At 37.2% G+C, this 16,198-nt stretch overlaps 1 protein-coding gene across 7 annotated transcripts in view; it reads left to right on the top strand.

Annotated features, from left to right (window-relative positions):
* Positions 1 to 16,198, top strand: part of frya (furry homolog a (Drosophila)) — a 283,598-nt gene that overhangs the window by 206,084 nt on the left and 61,316 nt on the right. For all 7 annotated transcript variants that reach the window (XM_072262934.1, XM_072262933.1, XM_072262940.1 and 4 more), the window contains 6 exons: positions 3,057 to 3,160; positions 3,829 to 4,014; positions 7,690 to 7,888; positions 9,224 to 9,345; positions 14,354 to 14,541; positions 15,817 to 15,911. In XM_072262934.1, coding sequence (XP_072119035.1) covers positions 3,057 to 3,160; positions 3,829 to 4,014; positions 7,690 to 7,888; positions 9,224 to 9,345; positions 14,354 to 14,541; positions 15,817 to 15,911 — 894 coding nt within the window. The remainder of the gene's footprint in view (positions 1 to 3,056; positions 3,161 to 3,828; positions 4,015 to 7,689; positions 7,889 to 9,223; positions 9,346 to 14,353; positions 14,542 to 15,816; positions 15,912 to 16,198) is intronic.

Below are 16,198 nucleotides of genomic sequence, written 5' to 3'. Positions count from 1 at the left end.
ACATTAAATTGTGTTTGAATTAAGGGTGAAATAAAATAATTTAGGCAAATTTTATTCAGACTGCTGAGAAAATTGCACATTTTCTGTCAGCTTTTATGTAAATATACAAATTATATGATACAAGAAAGCTACTACACAACTATGCTGTTTGATGTCTGTAGACTCGTATATAAATTGCAATGTAAGATGGCCATCTGCTGTCACATATATAAATTTTCATCCTGACAGTGGAATGGTGTGGGGCCTGAGAAAAATTTGCACATAAGACCATAAGACATAGGAGCAGAATAGACCATCTAGCCCATCAAGTCTGCTCCGCCATTCAATCATGACTGATCTTTTTTTCTATCTCCTCCTCAACCCCAGTTCCTGGCCTTCTCCCTGTAACCTTTGATCCATGTCCAGTCAAGAACCTGGAATACACATCTGTATATTACCATCTTTGTCAATATAATTCTTACTCCCATTTCTCATGTATATGCTCAATCATAAATCACACATACACATTAAATACTGAGGTACAAATAAACATTTTATATAATTAGGATAAGCCACCTTTCTGGCTGCCATTCAAATGAATGCATTATAGATATCTGCATGAATAGATTTAGGTAATTAGTTTCCATTGGCTGCACCAAGTTAAACAAAATACATGAGTGAACAGGGCAAGATGGGATTGAAATGTGTTGACCCATGTGTTGACACGGATTATAGTTAAGTTACAAAGATGTTTTGCAATGGACTAGGTGGGTCAAATGACTTGTTTATGTGCTGTACTTTTCTATGACTCTATAAAGAAATGGTATCTCAGCTTGAACTTAATAATGGGATGCCTTTTGATCACCAGAATTTTGTTATTTTTTAGATGGCAACTTTTTGCTTTCCATACCTGAAAGCAACTTATGCACAACTATACAGTGGGTAATGGAAATCATTTATATTACAGAAAATAACAATATGGATTGTTTTCCAGGAATGTAACCCCTCTCCCCCCCCCCACCCCATAATGCAGGGCTACAGCAAAGACCCAAGAGTTTGTACTCTAAGAGACCATCATGGCTCAGAATACCACTATAAACTCTTTGACTTTCATTGATTGATTTAATTAGATTTTTATATACAGTGGCATGAAAAGTTTGGGCACCCCTGGTCAAAATTTCTGTTACTGTGAATAACTAAGCGAGTAAAAGATGAACTGATTTCCAAAAGGCATAAAGTTAAAGATGACACATTTCTTTAATATTTTAAACAAGAAAGCTTTTTTATTTCCATCTTTTACAGTTTCATAATAACAAAAAAGGAAAAGGGCCCGAAACAAAAGTTTGGCCAAAAAGTTCTATTTTAACTTCAGTCCACAGGACTTGTTTCAAAAATGCATAAGGCTTGTTTAGACATTCCTTTGAACCTTTTGAATAAAACTTTTTGGCCGCAATGAGAAAAGATATGTTTGGAGAAAAAAGGGTGCAGAATTTCATGAAAAGAACCTCTCTCCAACTGTTAAGTATGGGGGTGGATGGATCATGCTTTGGACTTGTGTTGCAGCCAGTGGCACGGGGAACATTTCACTGGTAGAGGGAAGAATGAATTCAATTAAATACCAGCAAATTCTGGAAGCAAACATCACACCATCTGTAAAAAAAAAAGCCGAAGATGAAAAGAGGATGGCTTCTACAACAGGATAATGATCCTAAACACACCTCAAAGTCCACAATGGACTACGTCAAGAGGCACAAGCTGAAGGTTTTGCCACGGCCTTCACAGTCCCCTGACCTGAACATCATCGAGAATCTGTGGATAGACCTCAAAAGAGCAGTGCATGCAAGATGGCCCAAAAATCTCACAGAACTAGAAGCCTTTTGCAAGGAAGAATGGGCGAAAATCCTCCAAACAAGAATTGAAAGACTCTTAGCTGGCTACAGAAAGCGTTCACAAGCTGTGATACTTGCCAAAGGGGGTGTTACTAAGTACTGCCATGCAGGGTGCCCAAACTTTTGCTTCGGGCCCTTTTCCTTTTTTGTTATTTTAAAACTGTAAAAGATGGAAACAAAAAAGTTTTCTTGCTTAAAATATTAAAGAAATATGTCATCTTTAACTTTACGCCTTTTGGAAATCAGTTCATCTTTTACTTGCTTGGCTATTTAGCTATTCATGGTAACAGAAATTTTGACCAGGGATGCCCAAACTTTTGCATGCCACTGTATATGGTGGAAATTTCATTATACTCAAATACATATATCATAGAGACCTGCTTCCATGATGAGTTCTGGCTGTCCTCCTGGAATGCCAAGTAACAGAATATGGCTGCATTAGCCAACTATATGGCTTCTGCCACCCACAATAATATTCTGTCACATCAGCTTGCTTGCACCCCGCTTCCACCATCCCCAGCCCCACATGAGTGTACCATGAAGTGAATAAGATCACACATCCATCTTGGTGGCCTTATGTTTCCTTATTTATCGACTAAAAATCTACAATACAAGATGGGCAGTTGATCTCACTCACCTATACAATCTTTTATCTTTCAACCTTAGTATGTAACAGTGCAAAGGTGACCAGAATTCGAGCAGGATCTATTCTTCTGGGGTAATCTTGTGTCTCAATATGATACGAAGACAAGAGATTTCTCCATAGATACACAGCCCCTAGTCACTTCACTTATTGCTTTCTATACATCAGAGCACATTGAATGAACAGTAGTAAAGGTCATAAGCCAGGTAAGTAGAGAAACATCATCAGATATAATTTCTGTCACAGTGGAAATAGATAGGAACTGCACTAGGACACCGCTTAACAACTTCCTGTTCAGAATATGTAGTTGAATTTGTGTATTGACAATCAAGCTTCATGCAGAAGCACAGTTTTCAGTCCAAGGTAGCTATATTCAATGTGCAAATGATGGAATACTGTTTTATATTAGTACATTCCAATCTCCTATAGAGCTATTGGAAATTGGATTTATTGTAACTAAATATATTTAATTTTGATAGCATTGCTATGCAGAACTTACACAGTATAGCAGCCAAGTATTATATTTCAAATTTCTGTGGAAACAGGTGCAACATTGCTGTCATCTTCATGACTGAAATGGTGGTTGACCACAGTGTCAGGGAAGACTGGGCCCTACACCTTCCTCTGTTAATTCATGCTCTCTTTCTAGGTATGTTTGAATTTTAGTTTTTTATATTTGAAGTTGACAAAAATATTTGAATTTACAAGTGGTGTAGGTTCATATTATATTTTTGTAATAGATTGAAGTAGTCACAATATTGAAAATTAGTTATTCCGTATTCCAGTTTTTCATAGTAATACTCCAAAAATACAGTACTCAATTGTTCAGAATTTCTGATAGTGTGGTATCTGACTCACTCATTACTCCAAAATTCAACTGGGATGTGCAGCCAGAGCCAGGCTTTTAATCAAAATCATAACAGTAAACTCCACAATACAGTCCACAAAGAGGAGAATTTAATCCACAGGCTACTTTTAATTTAAAGACAGACACAGACAACTGACCTGTTCACACACAAAGCAGCTAGGTTTGTAAAATTGTTTAAAGATGTTGTATTCCTGCATTTTAACTTGATTTTTATTTTTAACCCCATAAGTACCTGGATATCCCTGAATCCTGACAAAATAAAAGAAGTAGGCCCAGATCCATGAGATAAATGCATTGCCAGTACAGCTTTTGTTTCTGAAGGAACAAATGTGTTCTCAAGGAATTCTCAAATTTACATCAACATTACAATCATTATTCAATGTAGTATAATGTAATAGCTGGATACCAAGGTTAAGATTGTACTTAATTTGCTATTATTCTATTTTTAGGTCTTGATCATTATCGTCCAGAGGTGTTTGAACACAGCAAAAGATTACTTTTGCACCTCTTGTTAGCTCTGGCTTGCAGTGATAATTTTCAAGCTGTAGCTACTGTTCTTCTGCTTAACAGAGAAATCAGCGAAAGTAAAACACTCACAGTAAAGCCAGCTTACACACCAGAGTATCTCTATTCGGGTAAGAGTAAAATTGAAATGTACTGTGATTACATTGGGAGTTTGTAAATTTATGAAATTAAATGATGTTATTTTAAATATTTCTAAAATGCAATTCTAAATTGAGTAAGAAACACATGGATACCAGCTTTTATTAATAAACCTATTTGAATGCCATGTTGTAGGATTTTATTTTAAATTGGTTGATAGATTCTTGATTGGTCAGGACTTGAAGGAATACGGGGAGAAGGTAGGAGATTGGGGCTGAGAGGAAAATTGGATCAGCCATGATGAAATAGTGGAGCAGACTCGATGAGCCAAATGGCCTAATTCTGCTCCTATATCTTATGGTCTTATTTACATCCCTTATTAGAATTAAGAGAAAGTGAAGGGTATGTGCCTCCACCAGCCCAGTTTATGATTCAGTAAGGCCATGGGTAATCTGATCTTTGACCTCAACTGTGTCTTCTTACTCAATCCTCATAACTTTAGGTAACCCAAAATTCAAAAATCACTCTCAGTCTTGAATACGCATCCATGGGTCTGTTGAGAAGAAAGATAAAGATTCACAACCTTTTGATAAGAAATTCCTCCTCATCTGATCTTAATTAGTTGACTCCTTATTCTGAACCTATACTCTGGTTCTAGACTCCACATAAATTATCCTTAGAATCTGATTAATCTTCAACAGGAAAACTCCTTTATCTCCAAATTAATGCCTATGCATTCTGGAGCAAGTATATCCCTCCTTAAACAAGGAGACTAAAACGGTATATGGTGCTCTCAAGTGTGATCCCTTCAAATCCCTATATGTATACAGCAAGATGTTCTTATTTTATATATTCTATCATCCTTACACTGAAGACCAATAATTCATTTGCTGACTTATTTACTTTGTGTACTACATGCTGATTTCTGTTATTTACATAAGAACGTAATGATCTTTCTGATAGTTCTACACTTCAAATAATATTCTGATTTTCATTTATTCCTACCAAAGTGACAGTCCTCACACTTCCTCTCATGCTTCAAAGTATTGTGAAGGGAAATGTCTTGCCACTAATTTAATGGTTCTTCCTGTCTTCCTCACAGCTTATCTCTCCTATATCATTAGTAAACTTAGATATAATAAATTATTTCCTTCATCCAGCTCGTTTATATAGATTGTACATGGCCTATTTCCTGATGCGCTCAGCTGTGTTTATAGCATGCTGCCATGAAAATTAGCAGTCAAGGATAATGCTGTTTCCTGTCAGTTATCAGTCCTCCACTCAATAATAATTAGTCTCAACCTCATGAGCACATTACCTTGCACGTGGCATCTTAATCAATTGCTTTTGGAAATGGATGTAAATTTCAAATAATTTTAATGATGCTTTGTTATCATGATATTTTGAGTTCTCTGTTAGTGTCTGCATTATTAACTTCTCGTCAGCAAAGGGTAAAGGAAAATACTTTATATTCAGACACAACCAGCAATGTTAATAAGTTAACAGAATGCTCTCAGCAAACATCCATTTGACAGGATAAAAATAATCTGAGGCTGTTCTTGGACCAGAACTCAATACAGTACTGCATAATAAGCAGTATCTGCCGAGCTAAAAGACAAAAGTCTTCTCCATATTTTCCATGCAAAGCATGTTCCTATTGTGACTTTAGAGATAGCTCATCTTCTGCAGAACTGCAGTTTAGCTGAGCTGTCAGCAGCCTTCAGATAAATCCTGGGAGAATTATTGAGGAAAAATCCTGCTCATCCTGCCTCTATGGAAAGTTCTTTTTTTAAACTGTGCTGATGAATTCTGAATGAATAAATATATTTGTATTATATAAACTTAGGTCTCTGATTAACTTAATCAAAGAGCCTGTTTTACATACACACTTAGGCAGTCTAAACTCACACCCAAGAAAATTACATATGTATGGCACCTTTACCACACCCACATCTGCACACAGTTAATGCCAGTGATTTGTTTCTCACATCTTTTGAAACACGCGTCCATCTACTGAGTACACCTGTTATTGGGTCCTAAAGAATTGGCCTCAGATGGATCCAGCCCCATTCCCTACATATCAAATGGCTAAGTATCTGTGATTTAGACTTTTTCCAAAGAATTCTCTTTGTTTGCAGTTGTTTTCACATAAAGCAAGAATAGGTTATTTAGATATTCTGAGAGGTTTTGACATCGTTGATTAAACATTTCAGAACTTTATTTAATAAAAATAATATTTGATAGTTATGGTGAATTTAATTCTATAAAATGAAAATCCAAACTTTAGGGTAGAAATTATTGTATGATGCATCTATTTTACAATGGGAAAGCAGTTATATTACTACTGTAGTAATCCAGAGACCTGGACTCTTAATCTACAGAACGTAAATTCAGATTCCATGTTGAAAACTTGTAACTTAATAAAAGGGATGCAGATGCTGACTGCAGTAAAAAAAAATACACTGAAACACACCACAACTAGAAATGGGTAATAAGTGCATCTCTGTACAGTAACATGTGCATGACATGAAATAGTCAAAACAAAATATGAATGTAGTTGTTATGATTAATAACATTGGATAGAGGAATTTGAACTTGTACTCTCTAGATTAGTAGTCCAGGTCTCCATGTTACTAGATCAGTATCCTTACCACTTTCCCATTATTATATGATAGTACTCCTTGGTTCTAAAGTCCTGTTATTATATGATATTACATGATAGAAAGTGCTCAACAGTACTTTCCAAAGAGTAACCAAGGTAGACAACAAATGCTGGCTTCGTAGACCCATATGTAAATTGAAATTTTGAAATTAACCCATATATATGTTACAATGCAATGTATAAGATATTGAAACATGTAAATATCTTGCAATATTTTTAATATCATACATTGTACAGATATTTTTTCATAGAATAATAGATAGTTGAAAACATAAAGAGGGTGAGGAGTTCACTGTTTACCAGAAACTCAACTGGACTAGCCACACAAAGAGCTCAGATATTGAGTATCCCATGCTAAGTGATTGTATACTGATTCCCCAAAGTCTGTTTAAAACACACAAGTCAGTGTGTGGTGCAATGCTCTCTTATTCTAATAGGTGCCAATCCAAAGTGTTTGACAACTTTCAGGATAAAGTAGTCTACCTAATTGGCACCCTTTTGCCATCCTAGTGGCAGCTAAAAATACTTCAGTTATACAACCAGACTACACCAAAACCCCTTTCCAAACTTACAATATTTACCACCTGGAAAGACAAGAGCTCCAGATTTATGAGAAAGCCACCATCTATATAGTCCCCTCCCATGATGCACAACATCCTGCCTTGGAAGTTTATCACAGTTCTTTCATTGTCTTTGGATCTAAATCCTATAATTCCTTCCCCTTTGCTGGGAGCACTTCTACCAGAAGCACTGTGGAGTTTCAGATTCAGATGTGTTTATTTATCACATGCACAAGAGAAGTGTACAGTGAAATATGTTGTTTGTGTTAACAACCAACACAGTCTAAAGCTGTGCCTAGAATAACCTACATAAGAAGAAGGCAGCTCAACAGTACTTTCCAAAGAATAATCGGGGCAGACAACAAATGCTGGCTTGGTAGACCCATATGTAAATTGAAATTTTGAAATTAACCCATATATATGTTACAATGCAATGTAACTTGTGCAGTGATTTTTGCAATGATAATTATGTTTCCTTGTACCAGGTGGTTATAATTTCTTGAGAGAGTATCAGTCCTCTCCAATTCCAGATTCAGGATTAAGCTCAAGTTCCACCTCTTCCAGTATCAGTCTGGGAGGTAGCAGTGGAAACCTACCACAAATTTCACAGGAGATGGAAGAAATTGGAACTACACCTGAAGTGGATGAGAAAGCTCATAAGCTAATTGAGTTTTTAGCAACCAGGTAACTAAGCACAAAATCAATAATATCCTTCAGTTAGTTTGTGATTTCTTTCAGGAGATATTAGTGAAATTCATGTAAAGTTTAAGAAATCTTTATCATTAGTGACATTAGAAGTCAAGACATAAATCATGTATAGTATTTGCTATGCAGAATTGAAATAATCAGCATAATTCTAACACTGCATGAACTATCCACCACATACACTCAATACTTTATCTCCTGATGTTCCCAATGTAGAAAAGTCTCCCAAGTAAGTTTTATTTTTTTAGCAGCTTTTATTATGGCCTCGGGTACTTATTTTCCACCAACTTCTCCCAACCCTACCAATACAGTGTAGCCTACAACATACACGTGTGCCACAGAACCATTGGACAGCTGCTTGAAATCCACTAGCCATCAAGTTCAAGTTCCAGCTTAATTATCAGTCAACCAAATGTGAATATAGCAAAACAAATCAGTGTTCCTCAGGGGCCAAGTTGCAAAACACATTACCAACAGCACACAGCAGACAGCACATAGCACAAATAGCACATATTGTTATAATTTCAGGAAGAAAACATACAGCCTCAAGGAGAAAAAATATAATGTAGCCCAAGTCTCTGTGTGGCATGACTAGGTTGATGGTAATTTGTCCTGGTCCAGCTTGTTCTTCCACTGAGCGAACACCAGAGGGCAGGAAATCCTTAGAGTTTCCTCCACTGGGCAACTGTCACAGGCAATTCCACAGCCTTGGCCTAGGCCTAGTGTTTGCCACAACTGGGGCAATGCAGCTTCCCCACCTTCAGTCTCGCCAGTGAACCAGATTTGCAGTATTCTACATTACCAGTGTCCAACAGGATATTGCTATTGCAATAAAAACATCCCAAGTCAATCATTCGCACCACACACCTTCTAGGTACAATGGTACACAGCAAATCCAGGCAACAACACAACAATGGTCTTCATTAAGTCCAGCTCCATCTTGTCAAGGAACCTGCTGATGGGATAGTCCTTACAATCATTAAAAAGACATGCAAGATGAACAGAAACAACTTTGATTGTATCCAGAGTGGCCGCTGCATCTGAGAGTGCCACCATGTTACTGGAAATCAAAACTTCTTTATATTTTAAAAGGTAGAAAGTATTAATTGTATATAAGCTGTTCATTATTTTAGCAGTGAAAATATCCTTCCACTCTTTTCTACATATTATCACATCAAAGACTACAATGGTTTAATTTTTACATACTTTATGTAGTTTTGGCTGAAGTGATTGCAGGATTCTGAACTCGAATTATAGGCCAGAATCATGTGAATTTTAATAGAATGACTTGCTGAATAAAATTGTTTTGTATAGGACATTTGGACCTCTTTGGTGCCATGAAGATATTACGCCAAAGAATTACAATTCTAAAAGTGCTGAAGAACTAACAAACTTCCTACGTCACGTTGTGTCTGTATTCAAAGATGTGAAATCAGGTATTTTACTTTACTATTTCAAGATATCTACAGTTACAGCAATACTAAGCAAAATTGTCTTGTTCATTTTCTTGCTTTTCACAATTATCTGATAGCTTAGGGTAGCACAGTGGGGCAGTAGTTGGTGTTAATGCTTTATAGCTTCAGCGGCTACGGGTAATTTCTGATCTCCAGCTATCTGTGAGGAATATACACATTCATCCTGGGATCACATAGGTTTCTTCCAGATGCTGTCTGTGGTTTCCTCTCACATCCAAATAGGTTAACTGACCACAGGAAATTCCCTCTTTGAATAGCTGGGAAACAGGAGAAAGAAGAGAATTAAAGACAGGGAAATCAGTGGTGGAATGAGATTGCTCTAAAAACCAACATAGACTCAGTGGGCTGATTTTTTTTTATCTTGACGTTAGCTAAAGGTTCTTCAGCATTGCAGTGCTACTTTCTGCTAACTTCTGCAATTTGAAATAACTGAAGAATTGTAACAGACAAATTAAATTAAGTAACCTAACTACTGAATGGCATTAATGTGAAAATCAAAAAAAAAATGCAGATCCTGGGAATCAAAAGCAAAAACAGAAAATTCTCAGTAGGTAAAGTCACAGTTGTGGAAAAGAACTGGAGTCAATGTTCCAGGTAAGAAACCCTTCATCAGAAATCCAATGCCTTGCACTAATTTGGTGTCCCTTCTGCTGCTGAACTCTTATCAAAAGAGGGTATAAGCCAGAGCATTTGGCTGCAATCTCAAAGTGCAGGCCAGGATACACAGCAGAGATTTTCATCTGATTATATAAAAGCAAAGTCTAAAGATTCGGTCCACTCGATCTGGCACTTGGATATTAGCTCTTTTCACTGCGGTCATTCTACCAATCTGATACATAGAATACCAAGTTACCAAATCTGTATTGGGTTATGTGAAATACCTTAAATTTGAAATCTACTTGCAGATCTGCTCGTGAGTACATTTCCTGAAGATTTTCCCGAAGGAGCAAACTTCATGTGTAACTGCTTGGTGATGCTCCTGTTCTATTAATTAACATAATGCTTTAAATATAAGTGTTACATTGGAATGAATAAATAAACTTAATAAAACAAAAAAATACTTGAAACACCCAACAGGTCGAGCAGCATCTGTGGAAAGAGGAGGAGAATTAATGTCTCAAGTCAAAGACCTTCGTAGAAATGGGAAAGAAATCGGTTTATTGAATCAGAACTGGCCAATTTTGCTGGAAGTCATTTATCTATAATATTGGTTCCCTTTTTCTCTCACTGTTCTCTTTTCTATCTCTATAAACTGGGAATATCCATTAGCTCTACATTTCACAATAGAGTCACAAAAAAGTATAGCACAGTCACAGGTCCTTCAGCCCATCTAGTCTGTGCTGAACCATTTAAACAGCCTAGTCCCATCGACCTCCTATCTATGTACCTACCCAAACTTCTCTTAAACATTGAAATTGAGCTTACATGCACCACTTATGCTGGCAGCTGGTTCCACACTGTCGCATCCCCCTGAGGGTGAAGTTTTCCCTCATGTTTCCCTTAGGCATTTCACCTTTCACCCTTAAACCATCACCTCCAGTTGTTTTCTCACCCAACCTCAGTGGAAAAAGTCTGCTTGCATTTACCCTATCTAATACCCCTCATTGTTTTGTATACTTCTATTAAATCTCCCCTCAATCTTCTACTTTCCAAGGAATAAAGTCCTAAGCTATTCAATAATTCAGGTCCTCCAGTCCCAGCAACATCCTTGTAAATTTTCTCTGTACCTTTTCAACCTGATTTACATTTTCCTGTAGATTGGTGACCAAACCTGCACACAGTGTTCCAAATTAGGCCTCAACAATGCCTTATACAACTTCAACATAACATCCCGTCTCTTGTACCCTGTACTCTGATTTATGAAGGCCAATGTGCCAACAGCTTTCTTTATGACCCTATCTGTCTGTGCCACGACTTTCAATAAATTATGGACCTGCATTCCCAGATCCCTTTGTTCTACCGCACTCCTCAGTGCCCTGCCATTCGCTATGTAACACTTACTGTAGTTGGTCCTAATGAAGTGCAGTACCTTGCACTTGTCTGCATTAAATTCCATCTGCCATTTTTCAGCCCATTTTTCCAGCTGGTTCAGATCCTGCTGTAGGCTCTGATAATCTTCCTCGCTGTCCACTACACCCCCAATCTTGGTATCAAACGACAACAGACCCAGCATTGATCCCTGGGGTACTCCACTAATAACGGGCCTCCAGTAGGAGAAGCAACCATCTACTACCACTCTCTAGCTTCTCCCACAAAGCCAATGTCTAATCTAATTTACTACCTCATCTTGAATTCCAAGCGACAGAACCTTCCTGACCAACATCCCATGTGGGACATTGTCAAATGCCTTGCTAAAGTCCATGTAGACAACATATATTGCATTGCCTTCATCAACCTTCCCGGTAACATCCTCAAAAATCTATATAAGATTGATTAGGCATGTCCTACCACACACACAAAGCCATGCTGACTATCCTTAATCAGTCCTTGTCTGTCTAAATACTCATACATCCAGCCCCTTAGAATACCTTCCAATAACTACTGATGTTAGGCTAGCCAGCCTATGATTTTCTGGATTATTTTTAGACCTTTTTTAAACAGTGGAACAACATTATCTATCCTCCAGTCCTGTAGTACCCCACCTGCCGCTAAGGATGATTTATATATCTCTGCCAGGGCTCCTAAAATTTCTGCACATGCCTCCCACAGGGTCCAAGGAAGCACCTTGTCATGCCCTTGGGGAATTATCCACCCTTATTTGCCTCAAGACAGCAAACACCTCCTCCACTGTAATCTGTGTAGAGTCCATGACCTCACTGCTACATTGTCTCACATCTATAAACTCCGTGTCCATCTCCTGAGAAAACGCACATGCAAAAAATTCATTTAAGTTCTCCCACGTCTCGTTTGACTCCACGCATAGATTGCCATTATGATCTTCCAGAGGACAAATTTCGCCCTTTGCATTCCTTTCTCTCTTAACGTATCTGTAGAATCCCCTAGGATTTCCCTTCACCTTGTCTGCTAGGACATCTTCATGCTTTCCTTTGGCCTTCTTGATTTCTTTCTTAAGTGTTCTCTTGCATTTCTTCTACTTCATAAGTATCTCATTTACCTGCCTATATCTGCTATGCATCTACTTTTTTTTCTTAACCAGGGCCTCATATCTCTAGAAAACCAAGGTTCCTTAAACCTGCTGTCTTTATCTTTTATTCTGACAGGCACATACAAGCTTTGTACTCTCAAAATTTCACTTTTGAAGACTTCTTATTTACCAAGTATATCTTTGCCAGAAAACAGCCTGCTCCAATCCACATTTAGAATCTCAACCCAAAGACTAGACCTATCTTTTTCCATATTTAGTTTGGAACTAATGGCATTCTGATCACTAGATGAAAAGTGTTCCCTTACACAAACTTCTCTAACCTGCCCTGTCTCATTCTCTAATAGGAGATCAAGTATTGCACACTCTATCATTGGAACTTCTACGTACTGATTAAGCAAACATTCCTGAACACATTTGACAAACTCTCTCCCGTACAGTCCTTTTACAGTATGGTCCTAGTCAATATGTGGAAAATTAAAATCACCTACTATTACAACCTTATGTTTCTTCCAACAGCCTGCAATCTCTCTACAAATGTTTTCCTCTAAATCCTGTGGACTGTTGGGTGGTCTATAATGTAGCCCCATTGACGTGGTCATATGTTTCTTATTCCTCAGTTCCACATATAAAGCCTCACTAGACAACTTCTCCAGTCTGTCCTGACTCATAACCTTTGTCTGTGCTCTCACCTTCTAACTTGCAGCATTAATCCATCATCAATTATTTATCCTCATGCTAATCCTGACCTCACCCTATCACTGATGTTCCCCCTCCCTCTCCCTCCCCTCCATCTTCTCTAAACTGAAATCTAACTTGTTTTTTTCTCACATTCACATGAACAGTCTTTGACATAAAACAGATGCCACCTGTTGAGTACCTCCACCTTTTTCTATTTCTATTTATGATTTCCAGTATCTGCAGATTGTTAAAATTTCTAAGTAAATGAACATTTTTTGAGAAATATTTATGAAGTCTTAGCATCCACCAGTGGCAAGATGTAAGCAGGCTTTTACAGAAAACGTTGTGACCTTGTCCTGTGTACATTAAAAATTACTACAGATAACAATAAGAAATACTTAAAAATAAATAATGCAAAAAGTGAGGAAAATGGTGAAATAGTGTTCATAATTAATAGACCATTCAGAAATCTAATGCCGGAGGGGAAGAGGCTGTTCCTGAAACATTGTGTGCATCTTCAGGCTCCTGGACCTTCTTGATAACAGTAGTGAGAAGAGGGCATGTCCTGGATGGTGAGGGTCCTTAATTAAAGATGCTGCCTTCTTGAGGCATGGCCTTTTGCACATGTCCTCAGTTGTGGGGAGGCTGGTACCCATGACGGAGCCTTCAGTGCTCTGCAGCTTTTTCGATCCTGTGCGTTGGAAGTGATGTAGACAGCCAGAATGCTCTCCTCAGTGTATCTGTAGAAATTTGCTAAAGTCTTTGGTGACATACCAAATCTTCTCAAACTCCTAATGAAATACAGCCGCTAGCATTCCTCCTTCATGTTTCCATCAATATGTTGGGCCCAGGATAGATTATCTATGATTTTTACACTCAGGAAGTTAAAGCTGCTCACCCTTTCCATAGCTGAACCCTTGATGAGGACTGTTGCGTCTTCTCCTGACTTCAGCTTCCTGAAGTCCACAATCAATTCCTTTGTCTTACTTACTCTGAATGTGAGGTTGTTGTTGCGACACAACGCAACCAGCCAATCTATCTCACTCCTGTACATCTCCTCATCGTCAAGTGAGATTAATATTAATTAACATGATGTAAAATATTTTAATGCTGTTGGTATCCCTTTTGTACTGAAGTTGTAGATGTTTATAATAATTAAAATACATTATCTCCCCATTTTTCTAGGCTGCTGTATGGAACAGCGATTGAGTGAAGTTGCTTTACAGACAGCACTTTCTAGCTCATCAAGGCATTATGCAGGTCGCTCGTTCCAAATATTCAGAGCTTTGAAGCAACCTCTATCTGCACATGCCTTATCTGACCTACTTTCACGATTAGTAGAAGTAATAGGAGAACATGGTGATGAAGTTCAGGTACACCCTTCATGTTTGACCCAACCATATCAGGCTACTGTATGACAAACTAAAGTGTTGAATGATTGCAATCCCCATCCATTGTAGAATGGGGTCATGTAAAACAAGAAGTATTAAGGTATTACATCTGGTCAGTGCAGTTAGTTGACCTCAACTTGTTTCTTTTTTTCTTTGAAGTTAAAATAAATAAAATGACTTGTAGTTTGAATGTCTTCTGCACACAGGGTTTATACGATATTTCACTAAGTTGCCTTAATGTTATTGTCCTTCATTTCTTACAGTGCATTTCATTTGTTCAGCATTCTCATATTTCTGCAGGAAGTAATTGTTAATTTAGTTTGGGACAAACCCATCAGACAAGGTGGTGAAAACAGCTTTGATAATCAAGGAGCTTACTCTATTTCATCTGCATCAATCACAGTTATCAAGACGAAGTTGGTGCTGTAGCTGGCAATGATTGACTTTATTATTCAATTTAATCCTCTTTCCAAAAGTTCTCACAAGCTCCTTGTCTCCAGAACTGAAGGAGTAAGAAATATGAGCAAGAAAAATGGTTTACAGCTCTATTGATATTCACGAGAGGAATTGTTCAAGCTTAAATATTAGAAATAGAATACTGAATAGCTCCCCAAGTATTTTCAGTCTGACACATTATTATTACCTTTATTCACAAATTCAATGATTATGATCAAATCTCACTTAAAAATCTAGAATATCTATTACACTTAGAAGAATTTGTAACATTCATGCACAATAATATGATTATATTAATTGATATCGTATCTACAATTTGCTAAACATAATAAATATATTTTAATTATCACATAGATTCCAAAAGTATTTAAGTAGAAAAGTGAGTTTAAAATATTATTTTTAACCAAACCTTTAAACAATATGGGCTTAAATTATCAGTGGGCAATTCTGTAGCTTTCCCTTGTAACCTGAGTTCAGCTTGTCCCCTATGAGTGCGTCAATATCTCTCACTCTGTGACTTAGAAACTCTGAGTTGAACTATGTTTCTCCAAGAAGGTCAAGGGGTTTAAAGTAACTGAAAACACATCATCTGGGGGTGCTATTGCCTCAGCTTGAAAATAATTATACCTATGAAAAGAATTTCAAATTCTTGATTTCTATGATTATTTAGCAGGTATTTCTCAGTGAAATAGTTCTCAAATGTATTTGAGTATAATTAATAGATAAAAGTTGAATAGAATTTGTTGAATAGTTTAAAAAACTGTTTACAGAACTGAACATTTCAATTTTTTATTATGTTAGGGCTATGTAATGGAAGCACTTCTTACGCTGGAATCAGGAATTGACAATCTGGCAGATTGTTTGAAGAACAGTGATCTGTTAGCTGTTCTATCTCGGTAAGAAGTTTTACTTCTACCAGAATATTTTGTGTTTTATATATGATATGATATTTCAAGAAAATATTCTATTCCTGATGTACATCACCAGCACCTTGCCTTATGATCTGTATTTTTGACCTAACACTGACAGTAGAGGGCTACTTGCACAAGTAATAGAATGACTTTGATACAAGCAAACATGATCCCTTACTCGTATAGAGGACGTACCAAAATGATTAAGATAAGAAATAGGAAATAGTTCTTACCAGAACTGCCAATTAAAGAAATGCAAAATTTGGGTAAGT

Source organism: Mobula birostris, chromosome 7 (assembly GCF_030028105.1).
Source record: "Mobula birostris isolate sMobBir1 chromosome 7, sMobBir1.hap1, whole genome shotgun sequence".
NCBI lineage: Eukaryota > Metazoa > Chordata > Chondrichthyes > Myliobatiformes > Myliobatidae > Mobula > Mobula birostris.
Note: the sequence above shows the minus strand (reverse complement) of the source record. Positions and strands in the feature narration are given on the sequence as shown.